Genomic DNA, 19,118 nt, shown 5'->3' on the forward strand with positions numbered 1-19,118 from the left:
TTCAGTAAAATCTGTTCTTCTTCTCTATCCTCTGCTATAATATCAAACAATCTTGTAAGTAATTTCTAAATATGTTGTTCCCCAAAGAGCCTTAATTTCTTCTATAATCAAACAATATTGCTCCATTGTATTAATGTGCCTTAATTTTGTTGATTGGAAATTAAACAAATAATAAAGTGCCTAAAGGCGAACGCCTTTAGGCACCTCTTATTATTTGTTTATTTTCCAATCAACAAAACTCTCATGGGAGAAGTTCTTACAATTAATTCCTTTAAACTTAATTTATTCCCTTATAAATGTTTAAACATCTCACAGGAAATATTCTAAAAGTCTATCTTCTTAATTTTCCGAGATCCACATTTTAGTCCCCCCCCCCTTTTTTTTTGATTTCCAAAAAAGTCAAGCTTTTTTTTTTAATCCTTAAGCTTATATTGGAGCTTCTTTCATCCAGGGTAGAACATTTTCCCAGTAACATAATACAGCTTGCCCTTTGGAAGATTCTTAACTCCAAACCAATCAGTAATAAGCGGCTTTCTAAAGTAGTTAAGAGAGGAAGTAGGCAAACCCAGTCATCACTTTGTAAGGTGCCTAACCGCATGTTAGTCAAGGTAAATACTTATTAGTCCTACTGGAGAAAACTGTTTTGCAATCTCTTTGTATGGAGAGATTTCTGTATGGAGCCAAACATGGGCAATCCTTGTCTCCTCCTTAATCCAGAAAGAGGAGCCAATTCATTCACCAGCTCCTATTTCGATCACGTTCATTGGCTTTGCAGAAAGAACCATGTTCAAATCTTTACTACCTCCTTGGAAGTTCCTTATATGCTTCTTTTCCATTCTGTTTCCAACTCACTGATAACATTTGGTGACCATAGTGACAGATCTCTCAATGAGCAAATCTCTGGGGTCAATTGATCACATGACCCTTGGAACGCTGCAGCCCTCATAAATACAAACCAGTTGCCAAGCGTCCAAATTTTAGTCATGTGACCGTGGGAATGCTGCATCCATCGGTTATAAATGTGAAAAACTCTCATAAGTCTCTTTTTTTCAGTGCTTTTGTAACTTTGATCAGTCACTTGAATGTAGGACTACTTGCACATAAAAATATGAAATCACAGCTGCCAGTTCTTTAGCTGGTGTTGGCCTTCATATACATCAGGTTCTATGATATCATAATGTATTGGCATTGTATGTGTATGAGCAAATCCAAGCTGTGTGGCCTTTCATAATTGACAGATGGAAGTTTTGTCAGTGCACAGATTTTCTAAGTACTGACTCAAAATTTTAGGGTGTGGCACCCAGTGTACCTATAACCACTGCGACTAGCAGTTCTGAAGTTTTATGTCCACACTGCCATTAAGATGTATGCTTCCTTCCATTGCCAGAATAATTTAAAGAATATTAATGGCTGGAGCATATCATATACAACAAATATATACTTATCTTTAACTTACTAAAATCATCCTAAATTTTATTTATTTATCAAATTTATAGAGCTGCCTATCTAATAAGAAGTTATTCTAGGTAGCATACAATAGTCACGATTCTAGAATCTTATGAAGTCTGATCAAAGTACGAATAGAGCAATGGTTACAAAGTAGCCAGCAGTATTGACCTGTCTGAGTAGGTTCGTTCTGTAAAATAAGTAGTGTTTAAAGGCATATAAATAAAGCAACCAATGGATTATGACTTCTGAGAATTTCCAAACTCTTATTTTTTGTATGTAGTCCATGATGTTTATTTATGTAAACATGTGAATAAAAATATTGTCCTGTAATTTTCCTGGTTTTTTTTTTATATATATCCCAAGGCCTTGGGATATATCCTGAATGAAAAGAAACAGGATTATTTCAGTTTTTCTTTGTCCTTCTCTAGCTTCAAGTCTCTGTTCTAAATATTGTTGGAAACACATGAGGCCATGGCAGATGTTGATGTTCAAACATCCATACCCAAAAGGTGTGGTCCATACATTTCTTCCATCACCAGCCACAGCTTGAACCTGGTCCTTCGTGGGATAGTCCTGTTCTTAATTGGAGTCCTTCTTGCATTAATATTAAACTTGCTTCAGATACAAAGAAATGTCACCTTATTTCCACCGGATGTGATTACAAGCATCTTTTCTTCAGCTTGGTGGGTACCCCTTGGATGCGGCACAGCATCAGGTATGTCAGAATAATGATGCTAAAAGACATTAAGAAAAATGTCAGCTTAATCCAGGCCATCAAAAACTTCAGGCCTGTGGTCAGAATCTATATTCTCTGTCTCCCGCTCCGCCTTAAAATTATGTATGCTTTGTGCCAGATTAAGGGAAGTATGAGGCTTCTGTACTTCCCACTAATTCCATCTTTTTTTCTTAGCAGTCAATATCAGCTAAAGAGGAAAAGATGGAATTGTGCAATGCCATTTATTGATAGCATTATATGTCCTTGTCATTCAGTAAAAAGTCTGGATAAAAAAAAAACATTCTCCTTCTTATTCCCTCTCAAAAAAAGAAAAGAAAGCCACATTTGATACTTTGATGAATTTGTTATGTAAGATGTTTTAATCAGCAAAAGTGATTAATAGAAGATTCTACTGATAGCAAACCACTCAAAAATTAAGAATATTTGCCTGAAATGAATTTACCAATTGTTTATTTATCAAACTGGTGATTTTTTTTTCTTTACTAAAAGTATTTTTCAAAGGAAGTATTTGGTGTCAAATGCTTTATTTGCTTCCTTTTCATGAAGTTAATGCACCATAGAGTTTAAAGAGTAACTTGAAAGGAATTGTCTGTGAAATCTGGCTGAATCATTTTTTACATTTGTAGACTTGGAAAAAAATTGTAATTAGGGATTTGGATCTCTAAAGTACCTCAATTCCGGTTTTTTTAGTTCCTTTTTCCTGGAGTGAATCCAAGATTTTTGAATATGCTATACTGATAGGATTAATTTTTAATATTTCTCCTAACTTTTATAATTCTAAAACAAAGACTCTGAATTGTGTGTATATTATCATTGTCATCAGTAGTTCTTCATTAGGTTTTTCAAAATACACTGTTCCAGAAAAACAGTAGAAGTTTCTCCTCTGTTGCCATTCCAAGCATAGCATTCTAGAAATTAGTCTCAGGTGGAAGTAGTTTGTCATATTCTAAATTGCTACTTCTCATTCAAACAAGTAACTTCTGGAAAGTCATCAAATCATTTAGAAATGGCAATAATCTGAGTGGTTTGAAGGAGAAATGGAATGGTAGGTTCTCCATATTCCTACCCTTCAGCCCTTAAAAAGCTTTTTTAAAAAGCTTTCTGAATGAGGCTGTTGTGCCAAGTGACTTGCCTGGGTCATTTATTCTCGCTGAACTCGGTGAAATTTACCTCACAGGTTCACTTGAAAAGGACTTAAACCCATCAGGTGTCAGAAGAGCGATTATACTGTTGATACTCCTTGTTAGCTGTGTTTGTATTTTACAGCTGTAATTGGATTATTGTACCCATGCATGGATAGACATCTGGGAGAACCTCATAAATTGAAGAGAGAGTGGTCCAGCGTGATGAGATGCGTAGCAGTCTTTGTTGGCATAAATCATGCCAGTGCTGTATCCTTTTGTACCGTAATGAAAGTTGGCAAACTTCAGGTGGATCAGAAAATAAAACCAAACAGCCCTCTTAATTTCATTAAGGTTGAATGCAAGGACATTTCCCCCTATGGCAATAAATTTATCACTCTATTTACATAAGAGTAAGACCATTTATCCCCAGCTTGGGAATTTAGGAAGATACGGTTGGCCACAAATGAGTGGGATAGAAGTGCATACATTGTTGCTGAAAACTAGGTTTGCCTTTCAAGGTTAGTCATAGTTAAAATATGCATCTATGTATGCACAGAAAGTGAACATTCAAATACATACACAGATGTACTGTGTGCACACATTTGTAGGGAAGGAATTTCAAGAATTGCTTTTAACTAGAATTGGCAAACCAAGGTTTTAGAAATGAGGAAAGTTTGTTTAAAATCAGAATTGTTTTCGTTTTGGGTAAGTACAGCCATTGCCTTTCTATTATTAACTGATGTTAAATTGCTGCTGTCTCTGATAATAAAAATAATGGTTCACTTTGCCTAAAAGCTATTGATACACTTTTCCTTTTAAGTCCTTCCCAAGCTGGTTACCTATCATTATGTATTATGTTAGGAAATCACTTTTCTGAAATCCCTGTGCCATTTTCAGAGAATTTTCCTTAAACATCCTGAATCAATATAGTAAAAATACAACACAGGCTGAGATACATTGATTATAAAATAACCAGGAACACTAAAATGTAAGATTTAGAATTGTGAAGAAGCATGAATTTATACCCCAAAAATATATATATAAGGTTGGTATCCAGAGGAACTCAGTTTACAAAAAGAGCACTAAACTTGCATGCTCACTTAAACGGGGGAAAAAAATTTTGGGGGGGACATCATTGGACCAGTCTTGAAAATGCTGTGAAGATTGGTCTGGATGGGGGTAATATTTAGCCTCGCTTTGGGTCTCTTTCAGCCTGTCTCTTTAAGGTTAAAAGAAACAACGCAATTGGTTTGCTGCCAGTCTTCTCAAAACACTCCTTAAACAGAACAAACAGAAAGTGGATTTTGCCAACAACTTTCAGTTGTCTCTCACGCTTGCTGCACTTTCAGTGGGGCTCTGGTGGACTTTTGATAGATCTCGAAGTGGTTTTGGACTTGGAATAGGAATTGCATTTTTAGCCACTTTGGTGACTCAGCTTTTGGTCTACAATGGAGTTTATCAGTAAGTATTTTTATGCATATAAAATTTTTATTAATTTAATTTGGATTTTAAAGACAGCATCTGACAAGGTTATAAATTTAAAAATGCCATGCCTTATTACAGGAATAACATAACAAAATTAATTGGAACAAATGTGACCTAAGTGGCATGTTATATTTATGGCAGGGAGAAGTTGATTGTATTGTTTATTGCCTTTGCAACTGCATGCCTTGATGTTTGGGGATGAAATTACTTGTGCAATTAAATGCTAATAATTATGCTTCCCAGGTTGAAAGTAAAGCTCAGGTTTGCCTTGAAAAACTATAAGCAGGCCCATTCACACTGCCTCTGTTTCTCCTTCCTAATCAGCAATGTGAAGATTATTTGCAATATACTTTCAATCTTCCAGTTTCATTGTGCTAAGAATAAGGAAAAAAAATTGTGGATCACTCTCCACCTCCCCTTGGCAAGGATGCTATTGGCACTGTGCTAAAAAAAATGCAAAAGGTTAATTAAATGAATGGTTTACATCAGGGGTGTCAAACTTGCAACATCGCATGATGTGTCATGACGTATTGCAACTTTTTTTCCATTACCAGCAAATGGGGTGGGTGCAGTTTTGCCATGCCGCATCCGGCCCGTGGGCCGGCAGTTTGACACCCCTGGTTTATATCCATTTAGCCTCATTCATATTCCTGCTTCATGTTTATCTGGTGATACATTAAATAAATAAATTCCAAGCCAATTGGAGAGGGGGGGACTCTGAAAAGCAATTAAGCTGTCTCTTCCTATTAAAAGGTTTGATGCTAAAGAGCTCAGGTCAAGCCCATGGGGAAGAGAATTGTCCACATACTACATAGAGCCACACTTTTAAAGCAATTTTACTGTAGCTTCAAATACATCACAGCTGAAACAGAAATAAATCCATTTAACGCTCTGCTTTTATATGGACTGTCCCCGTTTTCCCAAGATATTCTGAATTGGCCTTTTAAATTCCCATTTTAGAATTTCTGACCAAGGTGTAGTTAGGAAAGCACATGCACGGAAGAGTTCTGCTTTTTAAAATTCTTTTTTAATTTAATCAGTAACAAAGACAGCTAGCTATCATCCATAACACTCTTTGCCCCAGCAGTCTTCAGGCTTTTTACTGTCTTTTTCAAAATCAAAATCATACTTCAGGCAAGGTGCCATTGTGATGCCAACTAATTAAAGAAAAAAAAAACCCTTCTTTTTCTCCAGATACACATCTCCTGACTTCCTTTATGTCCGTTCCTGGTTGCCCTGTATATTCTTTGCTGGTGGAATAACTATGGGAAACATTGGCAGGCAGCTAGCAATGGTAAGCTAGCAATTCAATGTTCTGTGTTTTTGCAGTATACTTGTAAGTAGTTTAACCTCTTTGACCTTGATTTTCCTCCCCTTAGGACAAGGGTAGGCAACTTGGCTCTTTTATGACTCATGGACTTCAACTCCCAGAATTCCTGAGCCAGCATGGCTCAGCTTGGAAACTCTCCCTTTCCCCTCAGCATGGCTGGCTCAGGAATTCTGGGAGTTGAAGTCCACGAGTCATAAAAGAGCCAAGGTTGCCTACCCCGGCCTTAGGATATCCAAATAATTTTGACAACATTAAGGAAACTCAGCACTCACTAGCCAGTTCTCTTGAATTAGACATGGGAATGGCATTAAACACTCCAAAGAATTCTTTGGAATATTTTTCAATTTTAGAAGTCAGAATTTCCACGAATGAAAATAAAACAAATAGAGCTTGAATAACCTCTTATCTGTTTCCACCCAAGCATTATTTCAAAGCACAGTCTTGATTCTCAGAAATATCCCCCAAAGTTAAACTTTTGAACACTTCAGAAATAAACCTTAGAAGCATTCGTAGCTTCTTTTAAAAAATTATTCAATCTTTTATTGCTTTTTTAAAAAAGTGACAAAACAGGGAAAAAAGTACAAAAAAACATATAGGCAAAGACAAAGGAAAAAAACCCCATACAATCCATTATAAGCCTTCAATATTTGAATACGTCAATGCATTTTTTGAAAGTGAAAAAAAATAAAACAGAAAAACGTATAATATATCATTTTAACAGTACATAATTACAATTCTATATACAGTTATGCAATTATAGGGAAGTGTTCAGAGCGTTTAACATGTGAACATAGTCTATTTTAAAGAGAAAGATGAAACTCAACTAATGAGGCTAATTCTTGAGGCTCATCACCTGGCCACCCTCTCTGATGAAAAGATGCTCACTGATGCCACAGGAAGCATGTTTTAAAGCCTGATTTCTGAGTAGGATGGGAAGTATGTGGGAAGACTAGGCTGGCTTGCACCTGAAGAGAGAAGTATGATTTCTTTTCAGTTGCCATGACCTTGTCCTAAATCAGGGGTCTTCAAACTTGACCCTTTTATGACTTGTGGACTTCAACTCCTAGAATTCCTCAGCCAGGCATGCTGACTGTTGAATTCTGGGAGTTGAAGTCTACAAGTCATAAAAGGCTCAAGTTTGAAGACCCCTGTCTTAAACATTTCAATCCCTTGGCTTTGTAATTAATATTACCAGTAAATTAGAGATTCCTGTTTAGGTTGCATCAATTGATGGGAAGGGAGGAAAGAATCTAAATCTTGTGTGTGTGTGTGTGTGTTTCTCCTTCTCTCTCTCTCTCTCTCTCTCTCTCTCTCTCTCTCTCTCTCTCTCTCTCTCTCTCTCTCTGTGTGTGTGTGTGTGTATATGTGTGTGTAATATAATCTGTCTATGTTCTGGATTCCAGAGTTGCGTATTCATTACACATCAAACTACAAAAAGAGACTGGCCACTTTTTTGTGCTTCCTTCCTAGTTGCATTTTGGATGCGGTATAAAAGCTGCAGTGGCCTATCGAAATATTGAAGGCTTATAATGAATTTCAATATGATTTTGTTTTAAATAATTATTTATTTTTGGTTCTTGCTTGTTTTATGATTTTAATGTATTAACTATTTATTAAAAATGAGCATTCTTGTGGGTCAAAAATATTATAAAAACTTTCTAATAAATTGAAAAAGTAGTTGCAAGAGAATCCAGCCTTACATGTTTAGTTTATTAAGTATAAATAACCTTTCTAGAAATACCTAGTCTTATTTTTCTTTGTTCATACAAACATAAACTTTTTTATTTTAAAATTATCTAATTTATTGGTTATAAATAGATTTTCCATCATTATAAAAGCAGTTTCAAAATGGATGGGTTAATTCTTTTAAACAATCTTACAGCAGGAATTGATGTTAAATTTTGAAATGCATGTTGTCTCTGCATTTTTTAAAAAAAATCCTGGTTTTTTAAAATCAATTTTACTTTCTAGAGAGGCTGTTTCGTTTTGATTTTAAATTTCCCGGGGCTGATCCCCGTCCATTCATCTCTCCTTTCATCTCCTCTTTTTCATTTATGGTTTTCTTTGCAAAGTTTTATTTCTATCACTCACTATTTTCTACATTTTTAGACATGATAAGGTCTGAAATCCTTTCTGATCTCTTTCCTAATCTAATGGTCGATCCCTGTCTACCCCTGCCCATTCCTGTAATCCAAATTCACATGGTTTGCCTACTGTATGTTCAGACTGCAGTTCTGGGGATTAGTGGGGTAAAATGGGTCCCTGGGGAAGAAGAAAACTCCTTTGTTGAACCTACCCATTTGCTTTGCTCTGCTCTTTTCTCAGCTGTACATTTTTATTTGTTTTCACAGATCAGCTACTTATGCCTAACTCCTGTTTGTCTTACAGTATGAATGTAAAGTTATTACGGAAAAGTCTCATCAAGACTGACAAGAGCAAAAAATACTTTTCTCACAGGAGGAGGATGAGCAGACTGAGAAGAGCACACAATAGAGAGAACTCGATTATATAATTGCCAAAAAAAAAAAAAAAAGCAATCTCCCTCTCTTGTTTCTTCTGGTCTTGTCCCTGGTTGTGTCTCTGGCCTGGTCCACTCGCAAAGGCACTATTTACTGCAATCTGTGATTGCTGAACCTCTGGGTCACTTAAAAATCCTGGCATTTTAGGAACGTGATCTGTGCGAAACAGTGCTTCAGTGCAATATGCTGGAGAAAGTATTGGCTTCTGAGTAGGATCCTGAACTAGGCTAGGCTTGCCATGTAGTGTCCCTACACACACACACACACACACACACACACACACACTGTAAGGTTCTTGTGCCAAACCAAGCTTACAACAAAACAAAGTATCACCCCCTCCTCTCCTGGCTGCATTACTTTTTACTTACTTTGGCCAATTTTGAGAGAGGTGGTATTCTTAAGAGTGTTGCTGTTTTATTGTACCTCAGGTCAGAGGGATAAAGGGTCCCCAAGGACACTGATGGAATCAGCATCAAAAGTATAATCAGTGCTGTGACTTCTCTTGGTAAAAAGGTAAATAAATTTACAGAATAGCTGCACATAATGTGAACATGGATATTCTGTTTTGTATCAAGAGTTGATGGCATAGTTGGATGCAAATGCACGATTTGCAATACAAATGAGTAGTACTGCTACTGCACTCTCCATGTCTATGCCTGTAGTGTGTTGAGTGTGGGACCACTCTGTAAATAAATACACCCTGTTGTAGGACCCTTCATCCCATAGCAGCAGCAGCAATATAGCTGTTTATTGAGCTGTGATTCACGCTAAATGGTAATATTAAGGCTCTCCATAAATAAGACATTTACAGTTGGTAGTTTAGTTCTGGAAATATGAAAATCCAACTTTCTTTTTAAGTTTGGTAAGATGAACTTCAGTGTAGTAATTGAAAGTACCTCTCTCACTTTGTATAGTAAAACATGGGTAGCTGCTTGCATTCTGATCATAGGAACTATAAATGTTCCTTTACTGAGATTGTTATTGCTGTTAGAGAAATGTCATATGACAAGGTAAATTCTAACAAAAGAGAGGCACAGCTGAAGACAATATTATGGTACTGCATCAGTAGAGCTGATCCTTGAGTTTGGTAAAAAGGAGAAAGGAAAAAGAAACTTCTTTATAATACCATTTTAAATCATTCAATTTAATTGCTACTATAATCTGTGTATAAAGTGAAAAGCTGCTGGTGTTTTTTAAAAAAAATTATACTCAGTGCAAGTTTTAAAAAATGCAGCCACTCAAAGAGGCTGTTATTGGTCCAAAGAAAAATATGTGCGTGTATAAATTATATATATATAATTTTATTTTTCTTTTAATATATTCATAAAAATGTAGAATTGGAAAACTAAGATTTTTAAAGACTTGCACACTAATACATGAAGAATATGCAATGAGAGCCTGGGGGGAAAATAAACCAAGCTTTGGAAAGGAAAATGTGCAATCAATAAGTCTTAGAAAAATAGCAAACAGTATGCAAAATAGCAGTAGCTTTAATTTTCGACTAGCTGTTGCAAATTCACACTATTGCACTACAAGGTCTTTAATATAGTTGTAATGTTATCAGATTGAATATTAGAAAACACTTAAAGTGTTAGTGCACCTCCCTATATGCCTTTCCCCATATGAAATATACCGCAAAACAATTCATAAGGCTTAATTTTAAGACATCTCTAACAGCGTAATGTCTCTGAGTGGCTTAAGATTGAGAGATCTGGTCCTTATTGAGTTTATTTGGTTCTGCTGAATCCAGTTCTTCAGAGTTGTCAGCAGAGCTTATTAAAATGATAGGAGTCCTTTGAAGGTTTAACTATGATAACCTAGCTCTTACCAGATAGTCTAATTATTGAATTGGAGTGTTGCTGTAACAAAATACAACTTGTGTGGCTTTGAATGGAGCTGCATCATAATTTTGTAGTTATCTGGCCTCCTAACACATGGGTGGTATACATGTTTTTAAAATAAGATCTGTTACTTTGTAGTTTTGTGGGCAGATTTTACGGGATTAAGCTACCTTAAAGTGAAAGGGAATAATGGCTTTCACAAGGTTTACTAAGTCTAATTGCAGGTAATAGTGTTATTTGGTTCAATTTATGGGTGTAATGACTGATTGCCAATGATGACTTTTCTGCAGAAGATATTGGACTTAATCGTAATAGTTCTTCATTATCTTGCTAAGAAGTCCAGAATAGTTCACAGGTTTTCGTAAACCTTAAAACATGAAGTCGTATCTCATTGCATATTGTCCTGAAGACAGATACCACCATTTGCATATTAGCTTATTCAGTAATCATCATAGTTGCTCTTCAGTGAATATGCACCCACTTGAAATTTTTTTGACCAGCACTTCTGATATGGAGCAAATTACTCATCTTTTCAAAGTCACTTTGATAGGCCGCTATTATCTCTTAAATATTTCTATTGAGCAAAATTTACATTGTTTCTCTGTATTACCATCAGCCGGTACTGAATTATGAGAGGAGAGGTTTGTGATGAGAATGCCTTAATTACAGTGGTGGGAGAAAAGCAACTGCTATATGATGTGTCACTATAATAATACATTGTCTTCAAAATGCTGTATAGAGGATGAATAAGGTATATTTTAGATACAACTTTGTAAGCACTATAAACTCTTCACTAGTTGTGAACAAGTTGTTAATGTTTACTTCAGGCTGCTGTTAAAAGCAAAATATGTATTAAATAAAATTACAGTCTTGAAAACTTAATTTCTTTTTCATTTACTAAGAAGCAATAATTCATAATTGTATGGTGGTGATTCTCTTTCAGATATTAGAATGCTGGCTGTTGAGCCAGGATAATAATTACAGAACAACTAGAAAATTAGCATATAATTCCCAGCTATTAGAAAACACAAATCAACAATTACATGAAGTCAGTATAATTGCAGATTGATTTGGGCTTTTAGATGCAAATCTTCCAGTTCTGGTTAGAACACTGGAATGGAAAGTTCTTTCTTTCTAAAAGGCAGCATGAGAATTGTCTCTGATAGTGTTTTTTTTTTTTTTAAAGTGCAGTTAGCTGTTCTGGCTTTGAGAGAAAAAAGAATTGCTGAAATGTTATATCTGAAATAAAGACACTGAAGCCTTGTTGCATAAACCTTCCTGCTTCTCCACACTATTACAATATCTTGGGATATGATTTATCGACAATTAACATTCTCAGTTAAGCTAAAACATTAGTGGAAATACCATACCATAAACCATAAACTCAATATATGTCACGATATATTTATAGACACATAAAAGTAACACTAACATAAATATAACATCCAACATCTATAATACAACATACTGCCATCTGATTTTATTAATAAGTTTTATAAGATAGCTGTATCATCTAATTTTACTAGTTCCTATTCTCAACACATATTCACAGTTGCTTCCACCAATCAGGTTATTAAATAAATGATCACAGAAGAAGAAAAAAAGCCCTATAATCATGATTACAGATTCTGAAATACAAGTTCTGATTACCTTGAAGTATCATACTATAAGGGGGTCATGGTGGAAAGGGGTCATGGGAATAGACTCATTAAGGATCCAGAAGGATTCCATAGGTCATGAATGGCATATGGCCATATTTAAATTGTGTTCCTGTGCAGCAGTATATTCTGGTGACAAGGATACCTAATATTACTGTAAAGTCATGAATTCTCGGGGGTAGAAGCTGTTCATGGTAAAAAGTTTTCCTCATGAAACTTCTACTGAGTTTGAGACAGTGTGTAATAAATTATGGTCAAGGAAGAAGAATCATCTCTTGGGATCCAAGAATCTGGCCTGTATCGGCAAAGAAATATTTCTTAGCATTACTGTGCCTTGAGGCACATTCTCTTTCTGTGGTATTTTTTTATGATGCTACTGGGGGAAAATGTTAAGGACAGCTGTCTAAAAATAAAGAGTAATAATTAAAATGTTTCACTCCTTTGTTGTTCACACCACAGAAGGAATTATAAAATTTATGAAAATACTTTGTGTGTTGAACTGACTTGAAAATTTATTGTAAACAGTTGGGAATTTAAAGCAAGTGAAAACATGCCCAAAGTATGTCCCCAAAGAACTGTAAAGTGGACTAGTCCTTGGTCCACAAACCGGGGAATGGTTAAAAAGTGGATGAGGAGATGGAACAAAAAACACATTTTATGTTTATTAACTTGACTGTACTTTGTTTGATTGTTGACAGCTGCCAAAGTCACTGGGAGTCAGGCAGCTTACCAGATTGAATACTGTAATAATAAAATAATAAATAATCATCAGTCAGTCGCAAAAGGCAGCTTTACTTGGAACAGCTTACATCCTGTAACAGTACCTTTAACCCCATCAAATAGCAATATCTGCCTATCCCAGGTCCTTGAGAAGGATTTGATAAGTGGATAAAAATGCCAAATTTGGTCTGGACATCTGGCTGACTGTGTGACCAGCCAAACAATTATTTAATAAATACACTCTGCACCCGACTTTAATAATTTCCTTCTGACCTCATATTGAACATTAGATTTTTTTAAAATTTATACGTACAGTTTGGTTGGCTGGCAACCATTGTAACCAGGTTTAGGGCCCAAGATTTGGGGTTGACTCCATGTTCCCTGGAATGGCAGACTAATTCAGTTATTTTATAGTCTGGCAATACAATGTTTCTGACAGGTTTATGCAAGGACAAGCTAGGATTACAACAATTAAAAAAATACTTGTAACTCTGGCTTGTAGCAATATTTACCTCCCTTCTGGAACTATGCTGGCCACTGGACAAAATTATAAGTCAGTTTCTTATCTATTTTTTCTAAATTTTCTTAAAACCAAATCAGACAAGTCATCAAATCCTGATGTATTTTTTATTTTGCAGAAAAAAAGCTCTGTTTATTTCATTAACAGAAAATACACTTGGGAGGGGAAGGAATTTTGAGGAACGAATGGTGAGAATAAAAAAAGGATCTAGTCCAGTGGTTCTCAACCTTTTTAATGCCGCGACCCCCAGTCGGTCGTAAGTCGAGGACTACTCAACTGGTGCAGCATCGTTTGCAGAATGGGACTTTTGTCGGGCTCAGCAGGGCAGAGACAGCCTGGACAATTCCTATTGGCTTTTGAAAGCCAATAGAATTAGACTCTATTCAAGAGAGTCTATTCTATTGGCTTTCAAAAGCCAATAGAATAAAAGGGAGTAGCACAGCTAAGGAAAAGGGGGGGAAAATGGCGGACTGCGTTGTTTGGCGACCCCCGTGAAATGGTCGTTCAACCCCAAATGGGGTCCCGACCCACAGGTTGAGAACCACTGATCTAGTCAGTTATTATTGAAGATCTGCTCCTAATATTTTTTCAATGAAAAGATATATGATATTTATAACAATCATGCAAGTGAACTTCCACTCCATAATTTTAGGCTCCTCCCCCCTAAATCTGGAATTATTTCTGGATTTTTCTGTTCTATTTTGATGATAGTGGGGAACATTGGTCCTTTCCAGCTTGAATTCCTCTACAGGATTTTTTAAAAACCCATGAGTCCAGGCTTCCGGGTGGGAGGGGGGAAATACAGTTTTCATGGATCTTTGAAAAATTCAAAACAGTATAAAACAAATTAAATTCAATTATAGGGCTACCCAAAGTTTTGAAGTAGGGCTTTGATTTGACAAAACTGGGAATGAATCATTCTGAAGGAGCTTCATCCAGTGAGAACCTTTGCTGAATAGAATTGAGTGGCTTGGAAGTGTTTCATACTGCTTTACAGTTTCAGTGACTTTTTTGTTTTTTGATACTGTGATTGCTATACACAATATATAGTATTGCAACCTCACTTCTCAGTATAGGGAACAGTGGTAAGAGTGGTGGTGGTGGGGTGATGGGTTCTTTGATACTGATAAGAATAGACAATGAGCTTTATTATCACATTAAACCTTTTGCCTATCACAGACATGTCAAACACAAGGCCTGGGGGCCGGATGTGGCCCACGAAATGGTTTCATGTGGCCCATGAAGCCATCCTGAAAACAGGGAACCGCCCCCACTGCCTTGGCCTGGCCCAGGCTGGCCGAGAGGGAGCCAATGTACAATTTTGTGGTGGCCATCTGCTGAAACGGATTCAGTCAGCTCCACAAGGCCATCTGGAAACAGCGAGGAACCAGCCCCTGCCCCAGGGTGCATGCTGAGGAGGTGACACCCTTTGTGAGGAATGAAGAAATGCACCGTCGCCTGGAAGTGGCCAACAAATGGCCCTGGCCTACTTCACATATCCGGCTTGATGGGCTCCGGGGGAGGGGTTTCAGCAGGCAGCGGGCGCTCTCCTCACAGCACCAAGAGGCTGAGCCAGGTGGCATGAATCTGATGAGAAGTGCAATTCTGCCTAGCCCCCAGCCTGCCCAGTTTCAGCAGGCAGCAAGGCTCAACCTCTCGGCACTGTGAGGAGAGCGCCCCGTTGCCTGCCGAGACCGGGCAGGCTGAGGGCTGGGTGGCATTGCGCTTATTTTCGGATTCGTGCCACCTGGCTCAGCCTCTTGGAGGAGGTAAGTGCAGGTGGAGGAGGAGGTAAGTTCAGCTGGGCCCCCTTGGGGAAGTGGTGCTGGGCTTGGTGCCACAAGTGCTCGAGGGCCAGGCTGGGAATTTGACCTCTGCTGCCCAGGGCTCCAGGCAGTCTGCACCACCATCCAGCCCCCCCTGGCCTGAGAGGAACAGTGAGGCTCCTCCAGTGGACCATGCCTTGGCACTTGTCCTGGTCCCACCCTCTTTTGCCAAAGACCCTCAGATCTGTCCCACTCCTGCCCAGGCCCCCACAGGCACCATTGATGTGAACAATGTAGAGCTGGCCACGCCCACCCAGTAGGCTTCACCCACCCTGGCCACACCCACCCGGCCCCCCAAGGGCAACCGCAATGCTGATGCGGCCTTCAATGAAATTGAGTTTGACACCCCTGGCCTATCAGAATCCTTGGGAAGGCTAGGTGAACGCTACTTTGTTCGTTATTTGCTTTTTCACCTCTCCACCTTAATGTGCTCTCACTCTCTTGAGCTAATAGAACATTCTACTCTGTAGTGTTCAGTTCAACTCTCAATACTCAGAAGATGCATTCAAGGCTGACAAGTCCAGGTTGCACTCTTCAATCCAACCTCAACTTTGCATTCTGAAATCCAAGGGACAGGTTACATTTCTTGACCATTAGGCTAACACAACCACAGGACTACATCCTGTTCTAAAGAATAGGAGGTGGTAAGCCTACAAGTTGTCATGATCCATGAATTTGACAGTTGCATGGAGTAACCTTGGCTGCCTGTTTAGTACTCAAGGAGAAATCTGGCTTGCCATTCATCATTTTGAAAAGGCTGTGATGACTCTTGACCCAAACTTCTTGGATGCTTACATCAATCTTGGGGATGTCTTGAAGGAAGCCCAGATATTTGACAGAGCTGTTGCAGCTCTGAGCCTGAGTCCAAACCATGCAGTTGTGCACGGCAATTTGGCCTGCCTCTATTATGAACATGGGCTGAACAACAATCTATACAACACTTGTGTGGCAAAGGGGGCCCCTGCAACCCTGCACAATTGGTCCGTGGAATGTCAGCTTTAGGAGACGCCAAGCCAGGAATCACCTGAGGCTGATCAAAAAGAGGCACCATAGGAACAGCTGGAACAGCCAGATGCCCTCAGTCTTGTAAGCAGAGCAAGCTAAGACACTCAATGAGGCTTCTTGCCAAGCAAGGGAGTAACTCTTTTAATTAAAGAAAGCTGGCTGCAGCCTGATTGAAGAGGCAGTCTTGATCCATGCTTCTCAAGATCAACTAGCTGATTGATCTCCTGCTGTGTCATTTTTTGTGAATTCTGTTCCTGTAAAGCCCCTGAAACTCTGGCCTTTAGACTGGATTTTGACTTGTGTGTTCCTGTTGAAAGTGAAACTTAATCAGGCAAGCTTTCTTTCCCAGAAACTCTGGATTTACATTCCTTTCCTTGCCCAGCTTTTTCTATTTGGCCTTGAGTAAATTGCTATTCTCGTCTACTAACTGTGTGAGAATAAGGATTTGAAACTTGACACAAGACATAAATCCCTCTTGTTCTGTCCCACACATTTTCTTTCTACTGTAATCTATTCCCTGTGCCAATCTGCTTCAACTGCTAATTAACTAACACAGAATATTAACAAGTCACATCTCTGACACATCTGAGTTCAACTAATACAAGAGGGTTCCCTGAGGGACCAAGATTACTAATCAACTGAGTCGACCCTCTTGGCATCACAGAAAACCCAAAGATCAAAAGTAGCAAAGCTACAGTATCTCTCAAATACTAGAGAGAGAGAGAGAGAGAGAGAGAGAGAGAGAGAGAGAGAGAGAGAGAGAGAGAGAGAGAGAGAGATTCTTCACTATCACACCATTCCTGAAAAGCACTTGGAAAGCTACAGCTGACCTTTAAAAAGTTCTAACCATTCTTAAGTCAGAGTAATGTCCTTTTTGCATTGGTTCTGCACAGCTTTGGTTCTTTGATGGACAGTTTAGAAGCTGCTGGGTTGAACTTTGATCATCTCTGCTGCTAGATGTGCCTTAAAAGAAATGCAGGGTGAATGTTTTGAAAATGTGTTATAATGAAAGCTAATGTTTTCCAGCTGAAATTAAATGGGATAGAGTAATCTTTTCTAAAGACTCTGACATCCCTGTTATTTTCATCCTGTTCTGCCCAAAGAAAAAAGAAAAAAAAAGAAAGAGCCGCATATTTTAATATTTTCTCATTATAGTCTGTGGATAAATCTGTCTTGAAATCAAATTTTGATGCCATTTAAATTAAATCAGTTTGTCCTTGAACCTTGAACAGTGGTTTCAGATTTATAACTCCTTAGAATCAGCAAATTGAACTGAATCAGGACCGTTGTCACAGATTTACTAATTCAGAAGGGTTTATTTAAATTGGACAATTCTAAGAACTCTTGAGGCCATAATGAGATGCTCATTAGGATGCAAGGCCTGCAGGACCAATATGCTTAGAGAAGGCTTCCCACATGAGAGTTGCCAGACCTCATACCTGACTTTCTCAGCTTAATTCTCACGTTAGTGGGATAGCATCATCAAACCTTTTGGGCAGGACTGTCCCACTGCCACATCACCCTTCTGAGCATGTTGTTCATCATGTTCCACTGAAAACTTAGTGAAGAAATGTCCTTGTGGCCCATCTGGAATGGTTGGTTACCATTAGTTTATGAAATATTAAATTGCTGCTCTCTAAATGGCATGTCACTGTTTTCCAATAACTTCTAAATTGTTGCTGTGCCAATGTTAGTACAACTGCAACAATTGTCTTGTAGGATCTAAATTAAACCAGGCAGTTTTAACTGCCTGTATTAAGCTCTAGTCGAAAAGTACCCTTATGCCCCAAAACGTTTTCAATAGACATATTCTAAGTAAAAAGTTCTCCAGTTCTCCATGTATTACTGATGCTACTAAAAATTAACTTGGAAAAAGATAAGTGAAATTTTAATAGAGCATCTATAATAATAAAAAGGAATTTTCCAGATAAGCCAGTGATGATCATTAACTAAAATATACATGTCTAACAAAGTTGGCAGAGTTGGAGTATGAATTAGAGGTTTTTGAAGGAAGTTGACATATTATGCAGATAAGCTCTCCAGTCCAGTTTATGGAGGACCTCCAATACCAGGAATTGCTGATAACATAATTATGTTAAATTTGAGAAATAAGTGTGTCAAGACCAAATTTTAGGCAGCTCCTAGAGTTGAGCCAGGGAGTAAATCAGAATCAAAACACCCATTAGATTATAAACATATTGTTACTCAGAAAAAGTCATCAACCCAAAAGAAAAGCCTTAACCTCTTTTTCTGATTCAGGCCCATTGGAGAGTTAAATTAAAGCAATTTAACTGCAGGATGATGGTAGTGGTGGAGATGGTGATGATGATGATGATTAATGTTAGAAGCAGTTAAGAAGAGCAAATAGCCTTGGAGTTTAGATGGAGAGATGAAATAGAAAGATTTTTTTTTTTCTGAAGCTTCTCCAGAAGAAGTGATCATTGGCAGCAACAGCTATTTGCTAGGAGCTTTGGAGAAGCAAACAGAATTTCCCTCAAAACTCAAACTACAGCTTCAGAGAGGCAAAAATTAAAAAAAAAAAAAGTCCCTTCTGCTTATATTGGTTTCAAATTCCAGGTCCTACAGTTATCAGTCTTACTCCAGTGCCAGTCAATATTCTGCTGGAAACAAGATCTGCCTACCGTTCTTCAGGCAGCTCAGGACAAAATTTCATTCTTGATATTTAACATTCTTTTATTTGCTCAGATTAATTTCACCTTATACTGCCTATATTCATCCAATATAAATATATAAAATAGCCTGATCAGACTTGAATATCACAACTTACAACACTGGAAATAATTAAAAAAAATATTTAAGTGATTTAAGTGACAGTTACTGAAGAAAGCAATTGTGCTTGGAAGAGTAAGTGGTAAATGGAAACCAGGCCATCGAAGAACACAGT

General features: G+C 37.7%; 1 protein-coding gene across 2 annotated transcripts in view; it reads left to right on the top strand.

Moving 5' to 3' along the window:
* Positions 1–11,366, top strand: part of INSIG2 (insulin induced gene 2) — a 24,589-nt gene extending 13,223 nt beyond the window's left edge. For both annotated transcript variants that reach the window (XM_039355699.1, XM_039355700.1), the window contains exons 2-6: positions 1,878–2,164; positions 3,452–3,576; positions 4,604–4,770; positions 5,989–6,088; positions 8,513–11,366. In XM_039355699.1, coding sequence (XP_039211633.1) covers positions 1,921–2,164; positions 3,452–3,576; positions 4,604–4,770; positions 5,989–6,088; positions 8,513–8,554 — 678 coding nt within the window. In that variant the 5' untranslated portion in view covers positions 1,878–1,920 and the 3' untranslated portion in view covers positions 8,555–11,366. The remainder of the gene's footprint in view (positions 1–1,877; positions 2,165–3,451; positions 3,577–4,603; positions 4,771–5,988; positions 6,089–8,512) is intronic.
* The last annotated feature ends 7,752 nt before the right edge of the window (positions 11,367–19,118 follow it).

Source organism: Crotalus tigris, unplaced genomic scaffold (assembly GCF_016545835.1).
Source record: "Crotalus tigris isolate CLP2741 ecotype Arizona unplaced genomic scaffold, ASM1654583v1 scf7180000018737.1251358, whole genome shotgun sequence".
Taxonomy (NCBI): Eukaryota; Metazoa; Chordata; class Lepidosauria; order Squamata; family Viperidae; genus Crotalus; species Crotalus tigris.